We start from the raw sequence: 26,964 nt of genomic DNA on the forward strand, positions 1-26,964 counted from the left end.
AGAGTGTTTATGCATTTATAGGAAAGCTAACCTCTTCTTGGTTTGGGTGTGGTCAGAGGTATGCGCTGCATGAGTAATCAAAGGCTCAAACTTATCAGGTGGCATGATCACACCCTAGAATGTTTCAGATCAGCCTAAGCAGTATTTGAAGTACAACTGTGATTTAGAGATGTGTACATGATGGTAGTGTTCGATCAAATATGAAATTGTAATCGTTACTGTGCATGTTACATTAATAGGACCTTTTTAAGTTGCCCAGTGGCCACAGTTAGGATGACAGATGGGAGTATCATTACCTTTTTGAGCTAAGGGTTATATTCTCAGGTGGGATTGGGTTGTTCCTCAGGTAATATGATCGTTTTTAATCCTCTATGTGAAGCAGTGCTTAATTGCTTCCCAGCCTTGAGCTTGCTTTTTTTCCATCCACTGAAACAAAATGGGAAATATTGAGCTCATGTTGTTGTCCACTCATGCTATTGCATTGTTAGCAAGATAATGGGAGCACGGAAACGGGTATAGCAGGATTGTTTTTACTCTGCCTACACTGCGTGCATCGTAGTGCTACTATATAAGGTTTGTGCACAATTGGAAGGCAAAGTTAATGTGGCAGCACTATGGAAAGCCACATGATGCTCTCACTTAGGGTTGTAGTTAAAGCGAGGGCTGTTAATGATTTGAGTGCAGCCCTACGTAAAGGCACCTTTGCCTCAAACCTAATCTTGGTTGGGTTAAATCATTCTGGCTGGCTGTCTCCGGTTCCTCATTCCTACTTTTCATTCCATTCAGATAATTGTTAACTTTATTTTTTGTTCAAAGCTTTGCGTGTGTGTGTGTGTCCGCAACACTTCCCGTCAGAGCCTGCTTAGCTCAATCTTTTTTAAGATGTTGCCTGGCAGCCAGTCAGACGTTACTCTAGTGACAAATGTCAGTGAAATGTATGGCCTACATTTATATGCCTGATGAATTATTTTAATGTTTGTAATGGATCATATTAAGCTAAATACTTGTCCAGACTGAAGTCACACTTCCAAACACTAACTGTACACCAAACCCCCATACCTTCTTGTTACTGCTTCACTACTTAAAAATTACTTGTTACTTAAATTTCAAGTACTTTGGTTACATCTATGAAAGGCATCCAAACACATACATGTATTTACAGAAATACTCAATTTCTGAAAATTTAGCTTCATTTGGCCCTCCTTCCCAATGCTTCGTGTCTTTTTCATATCCTGCTTCTATACCTGTGTGTCAACATGTAGGCTGACACCCTGCATTGGTTACTGGCTGACCTCCTTTCCTAAAATACAACCTGAAACAGAGGAGCCCAAATCTTGTGCTCACTTCTACGGCTGGTTCAGCCAGTACTGGACAAGCAGAGGGAGAGAATTTATAGCTCAGTATTTGGACTCTGGACCAGTTAATGATACATTTGTCAGTAGTGATCCTAAATACATTTATTTTTTTAATGGCCATAAATGAACTAAAAAGAGCTTCACAACCTGCTCAGTGAACTGATGATTCAAAACTCTTGGTTGTATATGCTTTTTTTTTTTTCATTTAGATATTGCCAGTCAAAAAATAACCAGGTTTTAAATAAATACATTTTCAAAGATGTACATGCTACAGTTCTAATATAAGATTTAATGATGAGTCAGAGTAGCTGGAGATCTTTAAAGTTCAGCTAAGCTCATAAAGGAAAAGCCCCCTACACTCTCTCAGGGGTAATGAGGTATCAAACTTATTTGGGACTTGAGTAGGGATGGGTATCGAAACCGGGTTCTTGTTGAGAACCGGTTCCCGCTGTTTCAATTCTTTGGAATTGTTTGCCATTTTTGCAAACGATTCCCCTATCGACTCCAGTCGCCCGAATGACGTCACCACGTTACGGAGCGTCATTTACCTGGCAAGAAAGATGGTACCTAAGCGGCTTGTAGGCAGGGACATTACTGGATATTCTTGTGTAATTGCTACAGAATAATTTATGTTATACTTTGTTATTGCTACAGAAGAATATTTATTTTATTATTTTACATTTACATTTTTTTTTTTTCCCGGGGAACCTGTGACACCCCATTGAAGAGCCGTAGCCTGTGGATCTCACTGTTGGGTTTGTAAGGCCATGTTACTCCTAAATTTCTATCTTGTTCAAGTGTCAAGTGTTCTCCTTTTTTAAAAAAAAAAAGAAAAAAGAATCGATAAGAGAATCGATAAAGAATCGAATTGTTAAACAGAATCGAAAACTGAATCGGAATCGTGAAAATCTTATCAATACCCATCCCTAGACTTGAGAAGTCTTAATTATTGGGATTTTGCCAAAGGAAAGAAATCGCTTTAGACTGAGTTGCTAAGCAGACATCAGAAAACTTGGTGTAGCTCCTAGAGTGTACCACCTTCTTCTCCAAAGCCATGAATGTGTGATAAAGCTACAGTGAGAGGTGCACCTGTTTGGGCTTAGCTGTAATGTTGTATTTCACTTCTTCATTCCACTGGTGGAAAATAAATGTAATGGGCCACAGTTTCAAACCATGACATGCAAATAGTTCTCGGTAAGGTTTTGTTTAATTTATGGAGGTGGATCTTATAGCAGCAGATGCATGCTCCCATTAACGTGATGAAATGGAAACCATTCTGCACACAAGTAGATTGCATCCCTTCTTCTCTGCTTCCTTTCTCATGGTCTCTACAGACTGTATACATTACATTAGATAAATCTTATAGACCTATATAGAACAGAATAACCTAGAATAATCTACTGCATTGATCGATTTAATATGTAACCTTGGGCAGCTTGTCTATTGTTGCATAAACAGTGTCGTGGACATTGAGATCTTCTTCCTATAAAAGACTTGCAGAAGAAGCCAAACTGTTTGATGTGCAGGGGGAAATATGATTGAAATCCAAGTGGGAATGTCTTGTTTCTACATTGTCAAAGTCTGTGAAATCACCTTAGGCATTAATTCCAATATCATGTTGGACCTCTTCCCCTTGGCTCTTGACGGAAGCGGTCGCACTTTCTCCTTCTCCCTTATCTTTCCTGCTTGGCTTCTCATGTCTTTTGTATAGTCTCACTTATTCTCTAACCCTAAGAGAGTCTCCCAGACTTGTTCTCTAGAAACATAAAGAAGAATTATGGATTTGATCAACTGGTCCCTTAACGGAATTGACACCCTCCTGGGCTTGGGAGAGCCCGATTGTCCTACGGAGACATTTGCTGCCAGATACTCGATGGTCGGTTGCGTCGTGCGTCTGGCAACACTCTCGATGGAGGACTTTGAACGACATCTACCAATTCTGAACTACGGTAACAGAGTTCTGGCTGATTGGAGCTGGCTCAGACCTGGCTTATCAAAGAATAAGAAGTGGCTACAGCTGTTCAAAATCCCACAAGGCTGCCCGACATGATAGACGATGGGCAGGGCTGTGAGTGCTCAGACTGTTGTTTTTTTTTTGTTTTTTTTTTAACGCAATATGGATAACATCTTGAAGAAGAACAACGGGAATTGAGAGACCTGGTGACCAGTGACGGACATTAGACCAAATTGGAAGCAGTTTGTTCGCACTAACCAAAACAACTACCATCTTCATCTCATGTCACCCCCCTGGATGCTCAAGGCAAAAGCTGATGGGAATAAAAATTCTCCCTAGATAATAAGACTGTTTGTTATGACTCTCTCCCTCCTCATTCAAGGTCACCCGCGTCTACCGAAGATTGTTGACTTTTGCTTAACCGGGTGAAGGGACACTTTCTCTCGGTTGAACACGGAACACGCACATATACGCATGTACACTGACACAGACCTACACTCACTCCCTGTTGGAACGCAGTCTGGGGGGAGTTCTTCTTTTCTCCTCGACTTTCCTCATGTTGTGCATTTTCCATTGTTGTTAGGTTCCAGGCCGCTGCTCGTGCGGCTGACCGGCCAGTTACCTAGCCTGACCTGTCTCCCCAATGTGATGTTTGTGTATTGTATGCACGATCGGGAAGGTCAGTCTCTTAATTGCCCCTTGGGGATAAATAAAGTCTTCTGAATCCTGAATGAATCCTGAATGTTCATCAGCTTAAGTCCATGTCAGTCATTATATTCCTGAAATATGTATTCATGCCTCATAAACAGCTGAGTTCTGTCTGCTGGAAGGAGACGCAAGCATCCTTAGGAGAAGCTTCTCCTCAGTGTTCACATTTGGATAAAAGGATTCCAAATGGTAACGCTTAGAACAATTCAAAACTTAGCAGGTGTCAGCATGGCAGTTGTAAGCCCTACTTCTGCCTCTGAGGTTCAAGTTCTCGCCACTAACCGTTGCAGACAGCATACTTTACTCTCTGCTTTCAAAAGCCTAGAACTATGTTGTTCTCTTGGTAGAGAGATAATCAAAATCTAACATTAAGTGGTGCTTAAGCACGAGAAATGTTGACCATGCAATGACCCAGAGCCAAGGACATTAACACCAATTACTGGGCTTCACATGTATTTGCTGCAGATGCATTTCAGGCTGCATTCTCTCACTGATATTAGGACGCAATCCACTGTTATCAAAATTATGTTCTCAAGGCAGAAAGTAAACAAATTTAAAGTACATATTCTATATATGTACACACAGTGTATACAGGATTGCATCTATAGTTTTATGAAGCTGCCTGTGAAAATGGCCTTCTGTGTTTATAAATGGGTTAGAACTGCATGGGTGCAAATGTAACAATATTAGGGATACCTCCCTGTTAAAATACAGACTTCCTGATCATATTGTAGCTACTAGCACACTGCATTACAACCGGCTTCCTAGTTTCAGTTATATCCATCCAATATCCAGGCATATGTAAATGTGTGGACCCCATGATCCACGGTTTCAGCATTGATTTAACTTCCTTTGTAAAGCCAGTGAATAAGACTTATGTCTCTGCACCAGCTGTACACTGTCAGCTGAAGCAGTTCACTTAATACACTTGTGTTGATGGTTTCTTTACACAAATTGCACTTAAGGGCAATAAACATTTACCCGCATGTGGAAATTCATCCTGTTAAAATGAGGCAACACCTTTTGCTGGTGAAATTAATCCTATTTAATAGTGCTGTGTTTAGCTTATGCTGCATGTACTGCGTTACGTAATGTGGGGTCATACAGCTGTAGGTGAGTGGCTGTCACGACTCTTAACAGGAAGGAGGTTGGGGTAAGAGGGAGGAAGAGCTATGTCTCGCCTAGAAGTATATGTGCAATCAGTGTCCTTCCTTGATATGATACAGTGACGTGCAGGATTTATAGTATCTAAAATTGTTTCAGGATAATGTGACAATGACACTCGGAAGTGGGGAAGAATGTCTGTAAAATGCTGTGTCACCAGCAATCTCTGCATCCACCGTCTCTTCTTGTTGCCCTCCCTCCCTCTGTTCTCTGCCACGTATTTGCCTTCTGCGCTACATCAGTAGCTGCTAGTGTGACCGTTTTGTGGTGGGATACTGTCCCAACAGTGGGATGCGTTCTGTCTCTCTGTTGGCTTCAGGTTGTGCATTCCTTTTTTGGGGGCATTTTTTGCGCATACAGCTATCAGTAAACTGTGTGTGTTTGAGCCACAGCGTACTGCAGTCAGTGGCAATCGGAGCATCTTCTGGTGGTCAGCGATGCACTCGAGGCTTTACCACCTTGTTGCTGAGGGAGAAGCATATTTCTGAAGGGATGTCGGTGAAGGGTGAACAAGGAGGAGGTGGGGGGAGGAGGAAGAGATGAGAAGGAGATGGGGAGAAATGCAAGCATGCGAATGTGAGAGAGGGAGGGAGGGAGGTAGATGCGCATGCAGAGGGTGGAGCTTAGCATCAGGCAGTTCCCTCCGTCTTCCTTTCTCTCCTGTTTTCTCTTCTCACAGTTTCCCCTCATCCACATCGCTGGGCACATCTGCAGTCATTTCCACTCTTCTGCTTTTGTCTCACTTGTAACTCAGCTGATCCACTGGACTGCTGCGCCTCTCTGTACAGTTTTTCCAATTTTTTTTATGGACTATCATCCTTTTTGCCAGCAGTGCAACAGGGGCTGTCTTCAGACACGAGCGTGCACCCCTTTCTGGGAGTGGTGGGGGGGTGGGGTGGGGTGGGATCCTGACTTAGAGCCAGGGCTGCTGTGTTGTCCCACAAAACCTCGAGATAAGGGGCAAACCTGCAAAAGCTGCGGGGGGGTGGGAAGCGGGGTGGCAGGCAGACGGGGTCGAAGCAAACGAAGGGTGGAGAGGCTCAGGAGAAGAATGGTTATGCCGGCTCCTCGTGCTCTGGTCGTGCTGCTCCTCCGTAGGCTGCGTGTCATTCAGGCACAGTCCTGCCTTTCCTCGACATGAGCCTCGCAGTAAGGGTGTCCTGCTCCATGCTCAACTGCTTTGTAAGTGTTTCATTTGTTTCCGATGGGTGTGTTTTAGGGCCCTCCTCTCTCTATCTCATCCGCCTGTGTGTTTCTGCCTCCTTTCCAGGTAGTGGAGGGTGGGGGTGCTGCTCGACACACGAGCGCTGCAGTTATTAAGTAACAGCAGTAACTTGATATAAATAATTGAATTATCTCAGAATGTTCTAGAGTACGAGGCGATGAAAAGGTGCTTCTGTTGCTGTCATCATTCACCTCTGTCGGATGGACAGCTTTGAGCTACTGGTATGTTGACTGACGGGGAGGAGAGGGGGGTGGGGAGCTGCCGGGACTAGGATGGGTAAGATGTTTTCATGCATTCACTGTTGCAGTCCCGGAGCACCAAAGTGTTCACTGCAGTGAAGGTCCTGCTTCTGAGTTAGGATGTACATGGGCTATGAGGAAGAGGCATGTAGAACAGGTGTTTGTTTTTGTTTATGCCTTGAGATGGTAAAGAAAAGGTTGACAACCAAGGATGTTGACCTCTGACCCCCTCAAGGTTAGCAGGTAATGAGCACAGGCAGTACAATGTGGCCATTAACTACTAACCTTCAGGAGGTCAGCTTTTCAACTACGCATTAAATCAAATCACACTTTCCTGCCAAGAGTCCCATGTTAGTAGCCACCTAAAGTTCATTTTTTGAGGCTGATATAAACAATGTCTGGTAAGATACCTAGTAAATTAAAAAAAAAAAACAACATCTTCATACACAAATGCCAGTAATTTGAGATATACATTGTTTAAAAAATGACACTTACCTTTGAAGCCAGCAGACTTTCCATAGCCAGACTTTCTTTGTGTTAGCTATTTTGTCACTAGTATGAGGACAGTAGTTATCAACTTTCTTTGTTAACTCAGACTTTCTGTTTCATGCTCACATAAAAGGGGGTGTTTGGATTTTACTTTCTTCCCATACAAAATTGGCAGATCAAGAGCCAGCTGCTTTGGCCAGAGACATTATCAGAGGAACAGGTGATGAAACTTTTTTAAAGGATATTTAAAAGAAAACAGCAAAGGAAATACAGGTGGTGAAAATAATCATTAATCTTGTGAATTCATAGGTGAACGTGTTTATTTTCACCACTCGGTGAAACTTAATTACTCGCAAATTATAAAGCTAGCATTCTTTCAGCTATCACGCTTTGAGTATGTGGTCGATAAAAGAATCAGTGAAATTTTAGCCCTTCCACGTTTTATAATATAATATAAAAAAATGTTACTTAGCACCAAGAAAGCATCAGTAGTTTTGCAGGTATATAACACATCTAGAGGGAAAGATGTATTTCAAAAACTTTCATGGAAATGACAAGTTGAACAAAATATTTTTCTTCAAAAACTACAAATGTGAACCTTTTGAAAGTTTTGGGAACTATGAAATATGAAAATGAGACATTTCTAGCCTCTGGGACACATGCCAAGTCTGTACTAGTATTTCATAGTGATCCATAGTGTTTCAGATGGTTCAGCCACAGTAGAGGACTGGCATGCTGAGATCCTTTCAGGATTATCACATATATTTCACCTAGAGATTTATCAAGCTATTCCTCTGTTTCTTTATACAATACAGATTCCAAAAAAGATTTTAATAATACTGGCGAAAATTATATTGTCACAGTTTTTCTTAAAGAAAGCTTTGTTTGAAAAGCTGTCAGGTAGGATGAGTGCAGCTGCTCCTTCTCCCTCTCCTTTCTCTGTGAACAGATGTAGCCAGGCGTTCCGCAATTTATGATCTCTCTCCAATATGTCTGTGACGCAGCTGAGTCGGCACTTCTCCTGCGTCAGTGTCTGTATAATTTAGTATCCCCATCCTTTGTTGCTTAAGTGGATCAGAGCAGTCTTCTCCTGTGGAAGGAGGCTCCATCATTTTCATCATGGCCACCATTGTTGTGATCCCACAGTTGCGGGGGCATCTTCAGTTACTATTCTAATGTGCAATGTTGTCTGCAGTAAATGGAACTATAAACATATATAATTGAATTGGATAAGATTTTTCCATGACTCAGATTCTATTATTCCCACTAGTTAAATAAATCAGCAGTGTAAGTATAGCCAAAAGCTTATTGGGGGATGTGCCTTTAGGCTGTATCAGGCTGAATGCTAACTCTCTGCCTAATGCCAAGGTGGAAATAAACGGTAAACAGACTTTGTGTTATGACCCCCGAGGAAGACAACACAACAGAGATGAGGGACTGGGGAAAAAAAGCAAAGTGTGTAGCAAGTTATTGAAAGGAAAGGTACTTAATTTGTATTTGTTGTCTCAGTATAGCCATACCAAACCAAAGTCTGTACTAACCTATGTGAACGTTTATGCAAACCTTTTTTGGGATAATGCCAGCCAGTTTATTATATTGCTTCGTGTTTCACCAATATAGACAACCACCTCTGTACCCTAAATAATGAGTTTTGACACTCCAGTATGTATGAATAAAGACGTGGTTTGATGATCATTAGAATATTTTCCAGGCGTTTCCTAGGGTAGCTGCATAGGCGGAAAACAACTCATTTCTGATGCCAGAAATAAAACAGAATGACACCCAGTCATTCTGTTTTAAAGACAGGCCTGAAATATGGCAGAAACCACTCAGTTCAAAACAGACCTTCAAGGGTTACTCCTGGAAGACTTTCAAGGGGTAAAGAGTTAAAGGGAAAACTAACACAAAGGTGTCTCAGTAAGGGCTTTTGCCACCATAACCCTTTTCCTCATTTGGTGTTTTGAAAGTCAAACCATTCAGTGATGCCTCATGTCCTGTGGATATGGGCATTGTCTTCCTGGAAGAGGATAGAAATGTTTAAGGGGCGTCCATACAGATAGTGACAAGAGACTGTGGAATGTCGATCAACTGCACCATCTTCAAGAGGCAACAGGCAAAGTGACAGTTAAATGTGAAAGTTAAATTTTCAACTTGAAGGCAGTCAGTCGACTTGTCTACCAGTTTGAGTGACAGATACCACTGGTTGATAAGTAGGGCAAATACCACAAAGTAAAGTGCAACAAACAAATCACTTAATATGTTAATGGTCCACACAGGAGGACTTTTTATAGATTAGCAGTGACTTGTCCTGTAAGTGTGTCTAAACCAGAACACCAACATGTCCCTCGCAAGACATCAGAGCCATCAGACGCCTAGACTGTCAGGGCCATCGGTTCATGCTTTTGCTTTAACTCGCTGTTCGCTTGATCGATTTGTTCTTACTTTGCTACAAAGTGTTACTCCAACTTTGTGCATTTTGGATGAATTCTATTCACGTAAAGAAAACCCTGCCCAGTTTATTTTTTTCAGTACTTGGAGTACTGCCCAGTTATAACACAAAAATGGGATTGATTGTTTAGAACACAGTGATCGATTGAACATTAATGTAGGCGGCAACAGGACAAGGAGAAAGAAATGTATTTAGAGAGATTTGTCATAGTCTGTCATCTTTGATCTGGACTTTTTTACTTAGAATCTGCTCCCTAGCTCTACTCAGAAAAATATCTTTGGCCTGGTTATTTTTAATGTTTATATAAAATGTTTTTCATTCTGCCCTGTCTATGCACCCTCTGCCTGCAGTCATTTTCGTCCTTTTTCCCCTCGCTTTTTTATTTAGAATCATCGTTTAATATATTTATCATGTCCAACACGGCAAATGACCGAACAGTTAAAAGCAGAGATGTAAGTGCGTGTTGTCCACATATTCAGTAGGTCACCTCGGCATCCTGTAGTGCTTCTCTAATCTGAAAAACTCTGGGACAAAGCACCAGTCAGATTAAGTAAATAATCTGGTGAGTAAGGACAGCAAATTGTTAGAAAAAGCTTTTGGGTGAAAGGGCCTCTAAAAAGAGGCTGTCGTATCCATGGAAACCAGACATTTATTCATGAACACTGTGCCAATGTCTCTTTCACTTTGTCTACCTATTCTGTCCTGTTTCCATTTGCATACATGCAGGACCATTTTCACACATGCTTTCCCCAGAGAAGTAAAACTTGGAAAAAGCAACTGTGCATTATTCCCTCCACATGCACGCTGCTAATCTGCCTTGCCACGGCTGTCTCGTTGGCTGCTACAGTAGCTGATATCATAGCTGATACTGTTTTGGTTATTATTGTTATCTTGATGTTTCATGTGCTATCAACTCTGACATTTATATTTGGTAAATGCACGGAGGCGTATGCGCGCATGCCTGTCAGCTCCAGCTTTTTGAGCTGGTTGGACAAAGGTGGGGGAGGGTGCGCAGGCTCGCAGCAGTGACGAAGCAAAAACGTGTCGGGCACAGGACAAGCTGTGCTCCATCTTTGAGAGCTGTTTAGAAGTGAGAGCATCCCTGTTTTCCTTTAATCTTCTGTAAGCTGATTGTCTGCTTGTGGAAACAAAAATCACAATATGGACAAAATAAACTCCCTCCAAAAAAGTGTCCAAATGTAATGACGGTTTTTAAAGCTAGGTCTTTAAGCATCATCTTTGTGCAAAGAATCTATGAAGCTGAAATGTGCATATATCCATGTTTCCATGTAGTTCAATGAGTCTGTTCCTGTGGTATTTTTTTAAAATCTATTGCTGTTAATATAACAGCAATAGATTTTAGCTCATCGGGTAGTGTCTTGTGCTTCTAGGGCAACACAAAGTACATCGTGTACTTGTGGGAATCAGAGAAATGCTGTGTCAGAGCTCTGCAAGAGAAAAGTATAAATGTGGCCAAGAGTCTACCAGGTAATGCTGCCTGGGGTATTTGGAAACCAAACCAGATTAGATGGATTGTTGATGGGAGATGAAAGTGTGTGGCTGTGGTCCAAGTGTGTTTGCTTTTTTTTTTTTTTGTAAGATATTATGATGTAAATTGACACATTTTTACAGGAAAAACTGATTTGGAGGTTGGTTTTGGTTAACTTTAGAGTAATTGATTGTAATTGAATTTCTCAGAGGGACTATAATACTAGTGGCTGAAGTAATTTGATGTGGTGGTCGATCAGCCTGTGATAGGACCCCTCCAGAATGTGTTTCTTCTTAGAGAGGCACCACAAGTTGGTGTTTTTAAACTGAGGATTTTAACATTTGATTTGGTGGAAAACGCCATTCGTGTGATACTATATAATCTTAATTACATGCAGTCAACTGGAGTGAAAACATTTATGCTAACTCTCCAAAAAGTTGATTCTGTTCATCTGGACGTAGCGTTTTGTGGGAGAAACGTTTCGTCACTCATCCAAGTGACTTCTTCAGTCTCAGCTGACTGCAGGTTTCCCCAATCTTATAAACAGTACATTTGCATAATGACTGAAACCAGCCCACTGAAGGAACAATGGGCTGGGAGGTCAGTTCCTTAATCAGCACCTTAAACCTACACATACGGATCAGTATTTAAGGTTTGACTCTCATCATCCACTGGAGCACAAACTGGGTGTCATTAGGACGCTACAACACAGAGCAAACACCATCCCCACTGACACAGCGGCCAGGGAGGCAGAAGAACGGCACATCAAGAAGGCCCTGAGTAAATGTGGTTATCCCAGCTGGACTTTTGTCAAAGCTGGAAAGACGCTTAAAGAAAGCTCCAGCCGATCCAAGAGGGAAGGACAACTGCTGCCCAAGCGAAAACCTGTAGTGATCCCATATGTGTCAGGAGTATCGGAGCAGTTGAGACGCATTTTTTCTAAACACTGGGTCTCTGTGGCTTTTAAACCCCAAAACACGCTGCGCCAAAAACTGGTCCACCCCAAGGATCGGGTCCCCCGACACAAACAGAGTAACATAGTGTACGCTGTTAAGTGCCAGGAGGATTGCCAGAATTTATACATCGGGGAAACCAAACAACCTCTGGCGAAGCGGATGGCACAACACAGAAGAGCTACCTCGTCAGGCCAGGACTCTGCAGTCTATTCACACCTACAGGCCAGTGGACACTCTTTCAAGGATGAGGATGTACACATCTTGGACAGGGAGGAACGCTGGTTTGAGCGCGGAGTCAAGGAGGCCATTTACGTGAAAAGGGAAAGACCATCTCTGAATCGAGGAGGGGGCCTAAGGGTACATCTTTCGCCATCTTACACTGCTGTGATTGCAGCCATTCCCCACCTCTCTGTGAATGGTACTCATGGTCATTGATCAGTGGGTTTTGGTCAGTGGTTGTTGATCAATGGTCATGAGAATTTGCATAATTAAGATTAAGAAACTGACCTCCCAGCCCATTGTTCCTTCAGTGGGCTGGTTTCAGTCATTATGCAAATGTACTGTTTATTAGGGCTGGGCCATATTATACCGTTCACGGTAATACCGGTATAATGTTAGGCAACGATAGGAAAATGAAATATCGCGATAGAATGGGAGTAAAACGCGCATGCGCAGTGCCTTTGTTTTCATACGCACATGGCCGATTGTTGAGTGAAACAGATGAACCAGAATTGGTTTGTAAAAATGGTGCAACTGGTTTGGTGTTTGTCCGTCAGATACACGACAAAGCACATTTTTTTGCAGAACATGCAAGCGGCCGTTGTTATTGTCGTATTTGTCGGACTAAGATGCTCTTAAATCTGGGAGTAATCTGGGTCCTAAACTCCGTCTTTTTCAGGTCAAACAACACTGCAGCATCACTTAGAGTTAAAAACTGTCTAAATTCTTTCATCTTTAATAAAACGATCAGCATTGCTGCTTTACCAGATGTAACTATAAAGTTTAACTTCCAGGCATCCATGAAAACAAAAGTTATTACATTTAACGGAGTTAGAAGTTAGCAGGAAGCTAGCGGAAGTTAGCTCGCTAGTTTCGCTAGTTACCTAAGCATGATATTGCATGTTCTGACTGAGAGATTTCTGAAAAAAATCAAACGTACAGCTCTGCTATCACTTCCAACATAAATGAAGACAGGAAACTAAACAGCAGTGACGTTTGTAGGGTTACTGAAGTTGGGCTAGCTGGTATATAATGATGTGCTACGTGATCGCTAGCGACACAGCTATGTTAGCATAACATAAACAGTGAAGCTGGAGGACGAACACTAACACTTTTCCACTTATAAAAGTTAACGTGAAGGTTCTTCATGGTTAGAGACAAATGCAATCGCATGGCAGGATGCTGTAAACGGACCAAACTTCAGTCAGGAGAACAACTGAGATAATCCATCCACAATACGAGGTTAGTCATTAATATACTGCAACAACATGGGAATAGAGCAGCTGCCAGAGAATTCAACATTAATGAATCAATGGTACAGAAGTGGAGGAAGCAAGAAGAATGAGTCTAATAAAGTTTGATTTATCTGACTGCTTTGTTTCGCTTAATGTGCCTTATAATCCCGTGCACCTTATGGTCCGAAAAATGCGTACTGCACCTCTTTTTAACTTCAGTGGATATTATACATGGTTATGCTCAGGATATGTCAGCCCATTTCTACTGGAAATGCCTTTTGGTTAAACTTTCAGCAAGGAATTTGCATTTGCACTGTTACATTTTTATAAAGCTTTAATGTACATAAAAACCAGCTTCTTGTTTAAGTGAAAATAAATGGAAGGTTGTCTTTTTGCGCTAGTAATGTTGTGGAGTTGTATTTTGTCTCGCATAAATTATATCGTCGGTTATATCGTTATCGCAAATTTTCAAATATATATCGTGATAAATATTTTTGGCCATATCGCCCTGCTCTACTGTTTATAAGATTGGGGAAACCTGCAGTCAGCTGAGACTGAAGAAGTCACTCGGATGAGTGACGAAACGTTTCTCCCACAAAACGCTACGTCCAGATGAACAGAATCAACTATTTGGAGATTTACTTTCCTGGATGATTGAGAATGCATCAAGACATTCATGCTAACATTCAAGTTGTGATACCGATTCAGAGCTACTGAGAACAACAAATGAGTGTCATCATGGTGGCTTTGCTAGAATTTACATGAAAACTAAAAGGAGTTTCAACCCATTTTCTATCAGATTTCTGTTTGTTAACAAACAACAACGCACTCATTAAAGCATATTTATCTGGTCTAAATATAGATGATAATCACTGAACAGGAGTTTTTTCCTCTTCCTCACACACAGCACACTTTACTTGATCGTTGCATTACAAAACCACCACTCTCCCCTCATTTTGAGTGTGCATTTATATGAAGATGGAAACGCAGCATTACCGTGAACGTAAACATTTGGAGGAAACGGAGCCTGCAGTAATAGATAGCACTTACCACTGGAGCAACTCATTAGGGGGTTTAAATGCCTCACATGGACACATTCACCATGACACCCACCTCTGTGCCAATCATCACCACCACTGTTTATTGCAAATTATACTATAATAAAGTAACAGATGACTTTCAGTTGGGATTTATCACTTTTCTCTCCCATTGTCAGACTTCTACCCCCGTGCCTACCTCAAAAGGCCCTTTTTGAGAGAGGGAACGCCCTGGTAGCTGGATATTCTCCCTTCCAAGGGTTGCCAAGAATTTGACACCTGTGCTGTTTTGTCCATGCAATACCTAAATCTAGAGCTGCATCCAGCCATCCTCTCCTGCACTGCTTAGCCACCTTGGGGTGCCAACTGTTTTCATCATCCATGACAGCACCTGTGCTATCACAGATGTATGTTTTTAGCTCACTGTAATTATTACCTACTGATGGAGCTATGTCACATAAGCTGAAAAATACTGCCTTTTCATTTGTCATTATTACTTGTGATGTGATGCTTTTAGGAAAATGTTGGTGATTGGTGACTTGTAGGTGAGGGGTTGTCACTGTAGGGACACTATGTCCATCTGTTACCAGCCCAATGGGTGGTATGCTTATCGTGTGGTTTAATTACCAGTTTGAGCCTCCGGATTACAGATGTAACCACTGTAAACACAGCAGGAGTTCTCTGTGGTCAGACATCAGTTGGTTTCTGATATAATTCCTGAAATTTCAGCATGTCCTCCTCTTGGGATGCAGTGTTAAAGGTTTTTCATTTTCAGGTTAATTTCACTTTGTTCTTACTGTCTTGTATTCGAATCCGTATTTTAAAATTAAACAACATTTTCAAACGCAATACTGTAATTGATCTCGACGCCTCCTCATGCCATTTTTTTTTTGGGGGGGGGGGGGTTAATATGCATGGGATCTTTTTTCATTTTGCTTTTTAAAATTGAATAATTTCACCTAACTGATACTTTGCTGTTGTGTGGTTTATTTGTTTTGTTTTTTTGTTTTTTTAAATATACTATAGCTATCTTGGTGGGATGCTAGAAGACTCAGTGGATATGATTCACAGAAATAAACCACCCAGTTAGGCCTCTATTTCTGATTTTATTATAAAACCAAAATGACACAGGGTCGTACTCAAATGGAAAAGTGAAAATCCAGCAGAGCAGTAAAGTGGCAGAAATGACACAGCACCTGAACGAGAAGGATTGGAACTTATTCGTGTTATAGCACAAAGCTAGAAAATTGTTGGACATGTACCGCACTAATGTACCATACTATATACACTATAGAGTATAGAATGGTATATTGGGGAAGATGTTAATTTGCTTAATGTGCTTACTTTTGAATTATGAAGTTTAAAAAAAAAAAAAGATTATAATAAATTATTTGCAAAACATTGGTGTTTTTAGAATAGGGATTAAAGAGAATAAAAGCCAAGGGCATGTCCTTCAGTTTCATCATGTGATTGCTTTTCACCTCTTTAAGTCCAGTGATTGAAGTATGACCTGATGAACATATTTGCTCAGCCCGAGTTGGACACAGGGCCCTAAGCTTCAAGGACAGACTCGACTGCCATCATTGTTCCTCTCGTTCTCATCTCCGCCACTCCTTAAAGTGTTGCAGTCTAATTTTAGCCGACCATCTATTAGAAGAGAAGTGAACTTGAAAAGACTGCAGCTGTTTTTTGTTTTTTGTTTGTTTGTAATTTCTAAGAAATTGAGAAATATTTGCTATCATATTTGCAATCAAAATAGTTACATTTATTATCTGTATGTAATTTTTTATGCCCCAAGGAACTTTTTAAACTATAGTGAAGCATGACTCATGAAAAACCTTTTTTTTAAAAAGGTAAAATCCTCAAGTTAATCACAGTATCTTGGTTTGCACTACACCCAGTCACATAGTGCACTGGTTTGTGATAGGCAGCACTGGGTATCTTTTACACTTGCAGTAACCACCTGCACTGCAGTGCCAAAGCAAACACACTGCAAACATCAAAAGTTGCATTTCTTTTTCAGCATTAGTATTCATCAGGCAGGAAAACTGTCAGTCATAAGCAAGTAATAAACATTTTAAATGGTTTGGCAGATTGACCTAACACAAGCTTGTGTACTACTTCTTTTCCTTCTTCAAATGTATAATTTTAGGGCCCTCGCAGTAAATTTTTAATCTCCTATGTGATGTCTGACCTGGCTGCAGGAGATTGCAAAACTCTACCTGGCATGTATGAACCAATGAACTACCAGAGCCAAAGGACCTGATAAAAGCAGTGAGAATATTAACTCTGGGTTTGGTTGTATTGATTGTTTCATGTCTCTTCACATGCTTCATTATTGCTATCAACAAACTATATGGACTTTGTGTGTTGCTTCAGTTTCTCATATGTAGTCTCACATGAATCACGACAGAAGTATTTATCTTTCTATCGCTGGATTGTGTTTGTGTCTGACAGGGTGAAGAGGGGCCTCCCAGTCTGGAGTACATCAAGGCCAAGGATTTGTTCCCCCAGAAGGAGCTGGTGAAGGAGGATGAAAGCCTTCAGGTGAGGTGACAACCACTTCTACAGCACGGTCCCATCTGCTCTCACGCCCAGCAACATGACTTAATATTAGAAAACCAGGAACAAGTGTGGCACTTCTAGGTTGTGATGTTAAATCTTGGTGGCTAATAAAATCAATGTTCCTCTGAAACACCCTCACCTTGACGCCTGGTCATCTCATGATTTCCGAGATATTACTGCACAAGTCTCAACTCGACAGGCTTGAGGTCAAACATGGAAGAAGTGATGGTGATGGGGACCCAGAGGAATGCTTTTGTTTTTTTCACTGTCATGTAGCTCAACTTTTTCCTGTGCTAAACACTGACGAAATTAATTAGCTATTAGAATAACAAGTATTTCCATTTGAATGCAGCAATTGCCCACACTCTCTACAGATAAAGTATCATAGAGTTCTAATAAGAAAACAAATTCTCTTCAGTAAACTTTTTTTTAAAACTGGTTCTGAATTAAGCCAGCATGTAAAGAAAAGGGATATTTTTATGCAAAGCTTTAATAAGGAGAGCAGGAAGTTGTTTTGCACGTACATATGAAAGGACTGAATTGTGGCTGAGGCCTTTCTTTAAGTGCATTGGTTGTAAAGGAGCACTTGTGCTTGACCTACTTTAAAGCATTTATTTTATGAATATAAATGTAAATGTTCATATTATTAACATAAAAAGGCTAAATACATATATGTAGTTGGCCTGTTGAAGATCAACTTCTAAATACAGTAGAAATTTTACTTGAGAGGTTTGTATATGTGAGCCATACTGCAGAATAGACTACCCCAAGCTGTTCCAAAAATGTTTTACATAAATATATTAGAAGCCGCTGCAGAGGATAAAAAGGTTCAGAAACATTTAGGTCAGTTTAAGTGAGAAGGATTTCAAAGTCTGTTCCAAGTGAGGATACAAGTAGCAGAACTGTGATGGCTAACTTGCGCTTGACCCTCTGGTGTTAAGCTGGCGCTCTGTGGCTGTCTGCTGGTTAATGGAGCTTAGCATCATGTGTCTGGAGCACTGGACAAAGGAAAAATGGAGGGAGGAGGGGCCTGGGGTCACTATCTGTTGTTTCTTTTTTGTGGCTTTCAATTGAAGCCACTTGAACTGCAGGGAGTATCAACCTGTTCAAATGTTTTATTATTAAAGTGCTATGCTTTAAAGGGCTCTGTGTCAAAGGTATTTTGTATATTTTTTCCAACTGAGCAGTGTGCAAAGGAAGCATGGCTGTATCGTAGTCTGCTAGCAAAGTTTATGAGAGCGTCTTTTAATCTGCTGAATTCTTATGGCAGAATCTTTCTGTTTCTGCACTCTTATGCTTGCTTCCCTTCCCCTTGCATTCACACATGGAGTCACACATTGTATCTGTGCTTTTGTGTGACTTTTTGTGCATGTGTAGGCTCTCCCATGATGGTTTCACTGACAGCTGATGTCTCTTACTGCGGACAAATTGCAGGCATTTCCCCACCCCACTGTATTTATTACCCTACTGCCTTCCCTCCTGCGTGCGTGCAAGTCATGGAGCATGCTTTCAGTTGCGCGTACATTTGCTCACGTGCATGTCCTAACAGGCAGGCTGCTTAAACCGGAAGTCACGACTCACAAGTCAGTGTTTTCTTTTTTTTCCTCTTTAAATGGGGCTTTCTACTCACCCTCCCTCCCCCTCTCTCTCGTCATATTTATGCTGCTGAAGGCTTCGTAGAGGAAACGTGACACAGTATCTTATGCTGCACTTGCTTGCTGCCAGTGACTCATGCACCTACTTTTGGAGCACAGCTTGTTTAATGCAGCTTGCAGTCTGTACAGCATGTTAACTATGGCACTTCTAGCAACACACTTCAAGTCTTTTCCACAGCAGATAAATGTGTACACTCTCTACCTGAATTTGTTTATTTCTACTGCCACTGAGCCAGTATTTAATGAAATCATATACCTTTCCTTTGCTTTTGTGGCGTTTTCCTTTTATATATTGTAAAACAGTATCCTCGGTCCTTTTCCTCAGTCAGTAGCTACATGGTTTTTAAGCTTAACCTAGGTGTCAGCGCCATTTGTCCTCCTGTCACTTTCAAGGACAGGAGGACAGTTGAAAAACTGAAATATTTTAATCCCAAAGATATTTCAAAGTCCCGCTCTATTGTGCCGAGAAGGAGGGGGCTGCTGCTGCCTATATTTGGCTCTGCTGATGTCTGAGCGCAGAGTACTATGTGCTCCATTTCCCAGTTTAAGCTACACTTTTTTTTCCCCCTCGTCATGCTTCCTGTCTCGATTCATGTGGAAGTTTTCAGTTATTGATGAGCAGCAGGTGCAGTGATAAATAGCAGGGCTTTTTTTTAAAAAAAAAAACAACAAACAAACATTTTTATGGATCAGCCATCATCAACATCTTTTGACCTCTTACCACTCGATGGGATTTCTACATAATAGTCCTGCTTTATTTTAGAGTTTTATGCAATTTGGCATGAGAGTAAATAGTCTGTTGGACTGGATGGAGTGATGGGAATATCGGTCACATTTAGCTTTTTGTGCTGTGGAGCTCTTCTTTCAGCAGTGTTAGCTGTTTCAAGTGGGCCTGCTATAGCCTTGCATTTGCTCTGCTGCATGTTGTCTTTTTTTAACATGCACTAGTGGGTCCTCTTCAGCATGACTCAGCAGTGCATGCTAATACAGAATGAGGTAATGTTGTCTCTAAGCAACACTTTCCTCACTACTTAGCAACTCAACAACAAGACCGGTGTCGCACTTTTCATTAGTTTGAAGCAGCCATAGCACAATAACTGTGCTCGTGCCAATCGCATCCAAGTGACAACTAAGGAAAAAAAGTGTGTTTTAGTCAAGACGGAATGGGCCTAACACAGTCCCCCAGTTCATCACAAAGCCGAGAGTGTTTCACAAAGTTATTTTATAATCTAACACTTGTGCTCCCGGTCAACACCATTTATTCAAGATCTTTTGTTTCAGTGCATCTTTTTTTAATTATATTGAAAAAGCAGTAAAGTAAACAGAATAACAACAAGAGCAGCTGGTCTGAAACTGATTAAAAGCTTCCGGTTTTAGATAAATGAAAAGATGTTTTGGGAGTTGGCACGTGCAACCATGTGTCTCTTCCACTCTGTCGACTTTTAAGATAATACCCTGCCTCAGAATGAAATGAAAAATGTTCTGTTAACCTCTGTTGGGAAGCAATTACCTTAATGTAGGGGTCTCGTTGCGGCTGAAGCCAGGGCTTGGCTGCGACTAATCAAATGGCCATGGAATGTTAATGGACAGTTTGGGATCCCTCTCCCTCTACACCGGAGCAGACAGTCTCCCTCCTACCAACAAGCCCCTCTGTGCTAACAAAGGCTCTTCTGTAAAACTCATATGCCCTAATTGGACAGCTACACATGCACGCTTTTTCTCATGTCCCTCTTTTTCTTTTATCTTCAATATTACTCTGACAGGATGATCACAAGCTGTCAGCTATGCTGGGTATTGCTTATAAAAATGAAATGCCGTGCCAATATGATATTTGAGTTTAAGTACCTCTAAAAGTATGACAAGGAGCTTAACAGATCATGTCACATATCTTGCTGTTTTGCTCTGAGATTACTTTTTTTCTTTTTTTGACCAAGTTAAATTTAATTTGTCATTGTCCAAAAATGACATTCCCACAATCAATATTTAGAATGAGTTGCACCAAAACTGAGGACGCAGCATTAACATAATATGTTCTGTCAGGATTAGACTTCCAGTAGATTGAATAAAGCTGTTAAATGCGTGCTGGTGTAATGTTTCATGCACATGAGACTTAAACAGTTCCATTGTTTTTGGGTCTTTGCAGGTGCCGTTCCCAGTTCTTCAGGGGGAAGGTGTGGAATATCTTGGCCGTGCTGATGAAGCCATCATTGCCATTTCTAACTACAGACTTCACATCAAGTTCAAGGACTCAGTCATCAATGTGAGTGCATGTCTCTGACAACAAACCTAACAAAGAATCACAGAACTGTCACTTCTGCCAGAGCCCTATGCCACCAGCAGAGGAGAGGGAAGGATGTTTAGTTTGGATGCAATTAGACTTTTTCCCTTCCCCCATATAAGTTTTCATTAAGAAATAACTGTGGCAACAAGGCAAATAAACTTTCAATGGGGTACCCATTGAGCACTTTTAGCTTACTTGGCATGTAGTTGTTTGTACCAAGGTGAAATCACAGGAGCACTAGACCCTCTAATCCTGAAACCACAAAGGTTTAGTGTGACATCCAGGCTGGCAGTGCTCTCCACCAGCTCGCTCCTGCTGACGTCAGGCCTTGCTCAAATACAAATAGGCTGGTTGTTTGCATTCACTGGCAATGAAAATCCTTCTTCCCAAATCCATGTCATCTTTTCCAGAAGGATTCAGCTTCTGGAAAAGATGACAGTTTTAAAAACGAAGGAGGTGGCGAGGGCCAATCACCGAGGCACGTCCTCACCTTAACTTTAAGCAGAGGAGAGTGAGATTACCACACAAAGTTCAAATGTCACAGACTAACAGTCCTTATCAAACTGATTTCCTACTTAGACAGACTCCTGCCTTGACCCCAGAAGCACACATGAACTGTATGAATGCCAGCAAACAACCTTTCACCCACACCTCCCCTTCACAACTCTTTACAGCCTCTTACTTTTAAGCTGTTTTCTTGCCCTTTACTCCCGCCTGTGTTTGTCTTTCTCGTCATGATTTCCATTTGACTTGGCCATGTGCTACAAATAGTGCACAGCGTGATGTGCTCGGTTGTCTTTTCATCTCGCAGCCTCTTTGGTGTTTACTTTCCTTTTAACTCTTCATTTCCCAATGCCTCCTTTTTGGGTTTAATAGTTTGTTGTTTTGTTTTTTTCCATTTCCTCCTGTCTTATTTCTTCCCTCCCTCCTTCTCTCCTTGTCTGTGCTCCATGGTGTCACTGTGTTTTAGACCTACCCAGGTGTGGACATTGACATATCTGTGAGTACCATATGATAAAACATCACCCTCTGCCATAGTCTAGACAGCTGTCATTAAGCTCCTCTTCACTTTACATGATTGGGATGCACTGAGGCCAAACTGTAATTTACATTCAGCAGAGTGGTAGATGGATTAATCATTTTGTGAAATGACTGTGTCGCCAGCACTCTTTCTCTTGAATTAAACTGGCCATTATTTGTAAAAAAGTGCGCATACATAGTCCTTATGCTCAAAGGTTTGTCCATAAGGGATTTTTTAAACCTTGTCGGGGGTTCATTAACATCGTACTCTAAAGTACCACTTACCTGCTTGAAAAGCATAAGGGACGGCAGGTTTGTAGCTGTCACATGGTATCATAACAGTTCTAGAGGCAAAGTTGGAACACCAGTGTGGCCTTTTGTTCCTCTGCAGTCAGGTTAAAGGTTTACTTAGTGTGTCTAACCTGGATACAGTCTGTACTAGACCAGAGGGTGGTAATTTCTCTGCCAGTGTGCTGTCTGCTCACACAGTGGACCATCAGGCTAAATGCACGTGCTCTCTGTCTCCCTCTGCAGGTGCCTCTCAGGCTGATAGAAAGTGTAGAGAGCAGAGATATGTTCCAGTTGCACATCATTTGCAAAGACTCTAAAGTTGTCAGGTAAGAAGAGCCCCTCACTCTTACACTCTCTTACAGCACAGTACTCTGATACACATTTGAATTAGTAATACTATGGGTTCATTTAGGAAACTGTACACATTACCAATTGTAAATTGTACACATAACAACAGACTGACCGAATTTGGAGTTCAGTTTGACTTACTTGAGATCAAATTAAGCAATAATGTAAAAGGACTTGACATGGAGAAAAAGTCAAATTATGTGTTTTTGCAGAACTGTACTTGTGACTAAAATCATCAATGACTACAACTTGTGACGCACTGTCATTCACCCACCTTAGATAGGAAATGTAAAATAATATGTAGGTAATACTTTTTTGAAACTAAGGTTTCAAAGGTAATAAAGGGTGTTGGTAAATTCTCATCTTTGTGTTCATGAACAGTTTAAAACCAGTGGAACTGTCGCATACTCGGTAGCAGATGTGCCCAGCAGCATTTTGGTTCCACATTATTAAGCAACCACATTACTACTCTGGTTTAAAGGCTGGAAAATCACAGAACAGCTGATTTGTTTTGTTTTGTTTTTCTCCTAGTCCCCAGTGCATGAAGGGTTTGTTGGATCTCACTAATCTTTCTAATCTCCACAGATGCCACTTTGCAACGTTCAAGCAGTGCCAGGAGTGGGTCAAACGTCTGAACCGGGCCATAGCACACCCATCACGGCTGGAGGACCTGTTCGCCCTGGCCTATCACGCGTGGTGTCTAGGAGGCAGCGCTGACGATGAAGATCAGCACCTTCATCTTTGTCGCCCAGGTTCACACACATTCGTTCACAGTTTTAGAACAAGTAAATGTTTGAGAGGGCATTTTTCATTTATACCCTCGCACCATGTTCTATGTGTGTTTGTAGGTGATCATGTACGTCAGAGAATGGAAATGGAGGTCAAGAGGATGGGCTTCGATACTCAAAACATCTGGAGAGTGTCTGATATCAACTGCAACTACAAGTATGTCACTGATGCTTAACCATGAGAAGCACAGCAGGTATATCCTGATGACTGCATCTAGTTTTAGTAGTATAGAATGGTGTCATGATAAAGAGTAATGATTGGATAGTTGACGGTGAATGGCAGAATTTTAGAGTTAGTTACTTTTTGATGAGATCCAAGGTTTTTCAGAATGAGAGTGTCACCAGGGATGGGAGGGAAGAAAAGGGTACCTCAAAGTGAAAGGCAACACCTAGAAGCAAATTCCACATCTTTTAGATATATGACTTTGATGTTTTCATCATCATCCACTGTGACTAGAAGTCTTAATTGATTAATGGATGTCCAATAGGTACACTTTAAACAAGACAAGCTAATGGCTAATCTAGGATGTCTTTAAAGCTGCAATTTTCCCTGTCATTGAAACAAACAGCGCGCTGAGGCTACCAGGTTGGGTAGTTCAGCCTAAGATAAACTGTATTAAGGCAGTCACCTAAGTAGAAACAATAGACTGAATGGGTGTATGAGTGTGTGCACCTGTACATCGGGGTCTCCTTTGCAGTCTGGGTAAATAAATGCTACAAAAAAAAAGGTCAGTCTGTTTGGAGGGCCCAGGAGAACACACCCCACTGAGACAGACACACACACACACACACACACATAGGACAACTGGCTAATTAAACAAGTCACAGCCTGCTGAGGCCCATGACTCAGCACTGTATTTTATACACACACACACACACACACACACACACACACACACACACACACACACACACACACAGTCTCTCTCCCTCCTGCTATTAGACTCTGAGCAAGTGAATATAATTTGAAGAAAGTATCCTGGGAGAGAAAGAGGAGAAAGCAGAGACAGATGGAGGTTTCTGATTTGTTTTCTGGTCTAGCTGAGATATTGATGCTGCAGTGACCCTGAAAACCAGAACATTTTAGGGAATGTCCTTTTGCAGCCAGTTTCATCTTGGTTTTCCTCATCAAAAGATAATGCAGCATTATAAACTGTTTTAAAACTTCCTTTAGAACAGGGGTGTCAAACTCAAATACACAGTGGGCCAAAATTCAAAACTGGAACAAAGTCGCGGGCTAACATTAATATTTATTGAAAAAAAAATCTTCCTCCAGATATAAGAATGAATCTTTTCTTATGGACTCAAACAAGTTTTGCTGAAAAACTGAATATGGAACAAGCAAAGCTTAATACTAAACAATATATACCGGTATATATTAGCTGTATAATACCAGTAAGCCAGCTCTAATAGTAATTTGGTATGGCTTCGTGGGCCAAATGTAATTTGGCTGCGGGCCAAATGTGGCCCGCGGGCCAGAGTTTGACACCTATGCTTTAGAACCTCTAACTACCTGTTCATCCTGTAGGCTGTGCTCCAGCTACCCACAGAAGCTTCTGATTCCAATCTGGATCACTGACAAGGAGCTGGAGAGTGTGGCTTCTTTTAGATCCTGGAAGAGGATCCCAGTGGTGGTCTACAGGTAACTTTGTGTGCATGTTTTCTCCAGCTTATATGGGTGCAAGCTGAAGAAAATCCATCATTTTAGGTTAATTAACTCTGTAACCTTCGTTTCCAGGCACCAGAAGAACGGGGCAGTGATCGCCCGCTGTAGCCAGCCTGAGATTAGCTGGTGGGGCTGGAGGAACACAGATGATGAGTATCTAGTTACGTCCATCGCTAAGGCCTGTCAGATGGACAGCGGAACCAAGGGTGCACAAACAAATCGACAACGCGGGGAAGCTACTGACTCTTCCGATGGTGATTTTGGTAATCTTGCTGTTTGATTTTCTTTGCACGTCCATACTTGCACTCCTCATCCATTTGCACATCTCTGCATTACACGATGACCCTGTTTGTCAAATTAAACCATCCAGGGTCTAAATTCACTCGTTTTCTTAAAGTCACAGCTAGTGATCGCATCATATTGCAGTCTACTCAGGCAGCCCACACACCTATACCAAACAGAGTGCTTCCAGTAGTGAGTGTCTGAAACAGACTCTCTCTCTCTGCAGTCATCCAGACACATAACAGCAGATCACGCTGTGCAAACCTGGCCAAACACTCTCTAACTCTAGACTTCTTTCACAAACTTTGACCAGAGAGAAAGAGATGCATTTATCTGTTGTTTAATTATCAACTTTTACTTCCAAGAGAACCAACACATAATAAATTGTAATGTAACTGCATTTTCAATAATACCTGCAAATACATAAATACATCATCACCAATTTAAAGTATAAAGGTAGCTGATTAACATGAATCGCTTTTATTGTGCACACCATAAATTTAATTAGCTTCTTTTTAATCAGCACTTTGAACTTTGAGAGGAGATCACTAAATTTCCAGGTTGTAAACAGCCTCTAATAGCTGGGACTCTGGTGTTTTCAGAGCTTTGCAAGCATTCACAGGGCTGGGAATGTGTTTTGTTTTTGTTTTTTTCCATTGCTGATGTTCTCCTTTTTAACAGAAAGTACATGCATCAGTGTTGGTGCATTGTAATTATTGTGAGTTACAGAAAGTAGGACAGCTGTCAGCACAGCTTTCACAGTTCAGAAAAACAACTCTTTGTATCTTTTTCAGTGGTTTTGCTTTCCTTTTCCCCCCTCCATATTAACTTATAAGGAACACACAGATATGTCAAATTACAGAAAGTGATAAAAGAGCTTTTAACACAATTAGAGAAGGGTGCAGAGAGAAGTATTTCAGTTCCAGTCGTCTTTCTCTGCAGAAGCTGTGGGAAGGAGGCTTCTTGACTTACCAGGTAACACAGTGGTGTTCATCATGAGGAGATATTGATTTTCAGTAGGTTACAAATAGAGTCAGTTTCTCTTAATCATGTTCCCTTCCCTTCTTGACACCGTCCTCCTCCTTTCACACTTTCTCTTTCTTCCTTTCCCTGGCAGGTCGATTCGCATTACACTGTCTGCTCATAATGATCAGAATCTTCTCTTTCCCCAGACTCATCTCTGACGGGCGGCTCCAGCTGCAATGACAACACTGTGACACAGAAGCTGCTGATTCTGGATGCTCGCTCATACACTGCTGCAGTGGCTAACCGAGCTAAGGGCGGAGGCTGCGAATGTGAAGGTTGGCATAATCCCAAAACATTTTGCACCATCTTCAAAAAGTCAAATTAAACTAGAAACATTGTCATCTGTGAACCTTATCTGGAGTGTGTGTGTATCATTTGGCGTCTGATTCTACTGAGTCAAGCAGACAGGAAACTCGGTGAGAAGTAAAACAGTGTTTTTACTCAGTACTCTAAAATTGCCTGCTTGTGGTGACTTAACATAATTTTAATATCCAACTTTATAATTCCTCTCAGCTCTATGGAG

General features: G+C 41.3%; 1 protein-coding gene across 5 annotated transcripts in view; it reads left to right on the top strand.

Annotated features, from left to right (window-relative positions):
- Nucleotides 1-26,964, top strand: part of mtmr4 (myotubularin related protein 4) — a 44,377-nt gene that overhangs the window by 9,326 nt on the left and 8,087 nt on the right. For 2 of the 5 annotated variants that reach the window (XM_085288370.1, XM_085288371.1), the window contains exons 3-10: nt 16,977-17,066; nt 20,883-20,999; nt 21,991-22,020; nt 22,575-22,657; nt 23,265-23,624; nt 24,996-25,109; nt 25,206-25,396; nt 26,588-26,716. In XM_085288370.1, the coding sequence (XP_085144496.1) occupies nt 16,977-17,066; nt 20,883-20,999; nt 21,991-22,020; nt 22,575-22,657; nt 23,265-23,624; nt 24,996-25,109; nt 25,206-25,396; nt 26,588-26,716 (1,114 nt within the window). Of the gene's footprint in view, nt 1-6,188; nt 6,364-16,976; nt 17,067-20,882; nt 21,000-21,990; nt 22,021-22,574; nt 22,658-23,264; nt 23,625-24,995; nt 25,110-25,205; nt 25,397-26,587; nt 26,717-26,964 lie in introns of those variants that run through there. The other 3 variants (XM_085288372.1, XM_085288369.1, XM_085288373.1) reach the window with 3 other exon arrangements.

Source organism: Mchenga conophoros, linkage group LG10 (assembly GCF_057382185.1).
Source record: "Mchenga conophoros isolate Kocher_MC1m ecotype Shallow Benthic linkage group LG10, M_conophoros_male_GT1.1, whole genome shotgun sequence".
Taxonomy (NCBI): Eukaryota; Metazoa; Chordata; class Actinopteri; order Cichliformes; family Cichlidae; genus Mchenga; species Mchenga conophoros.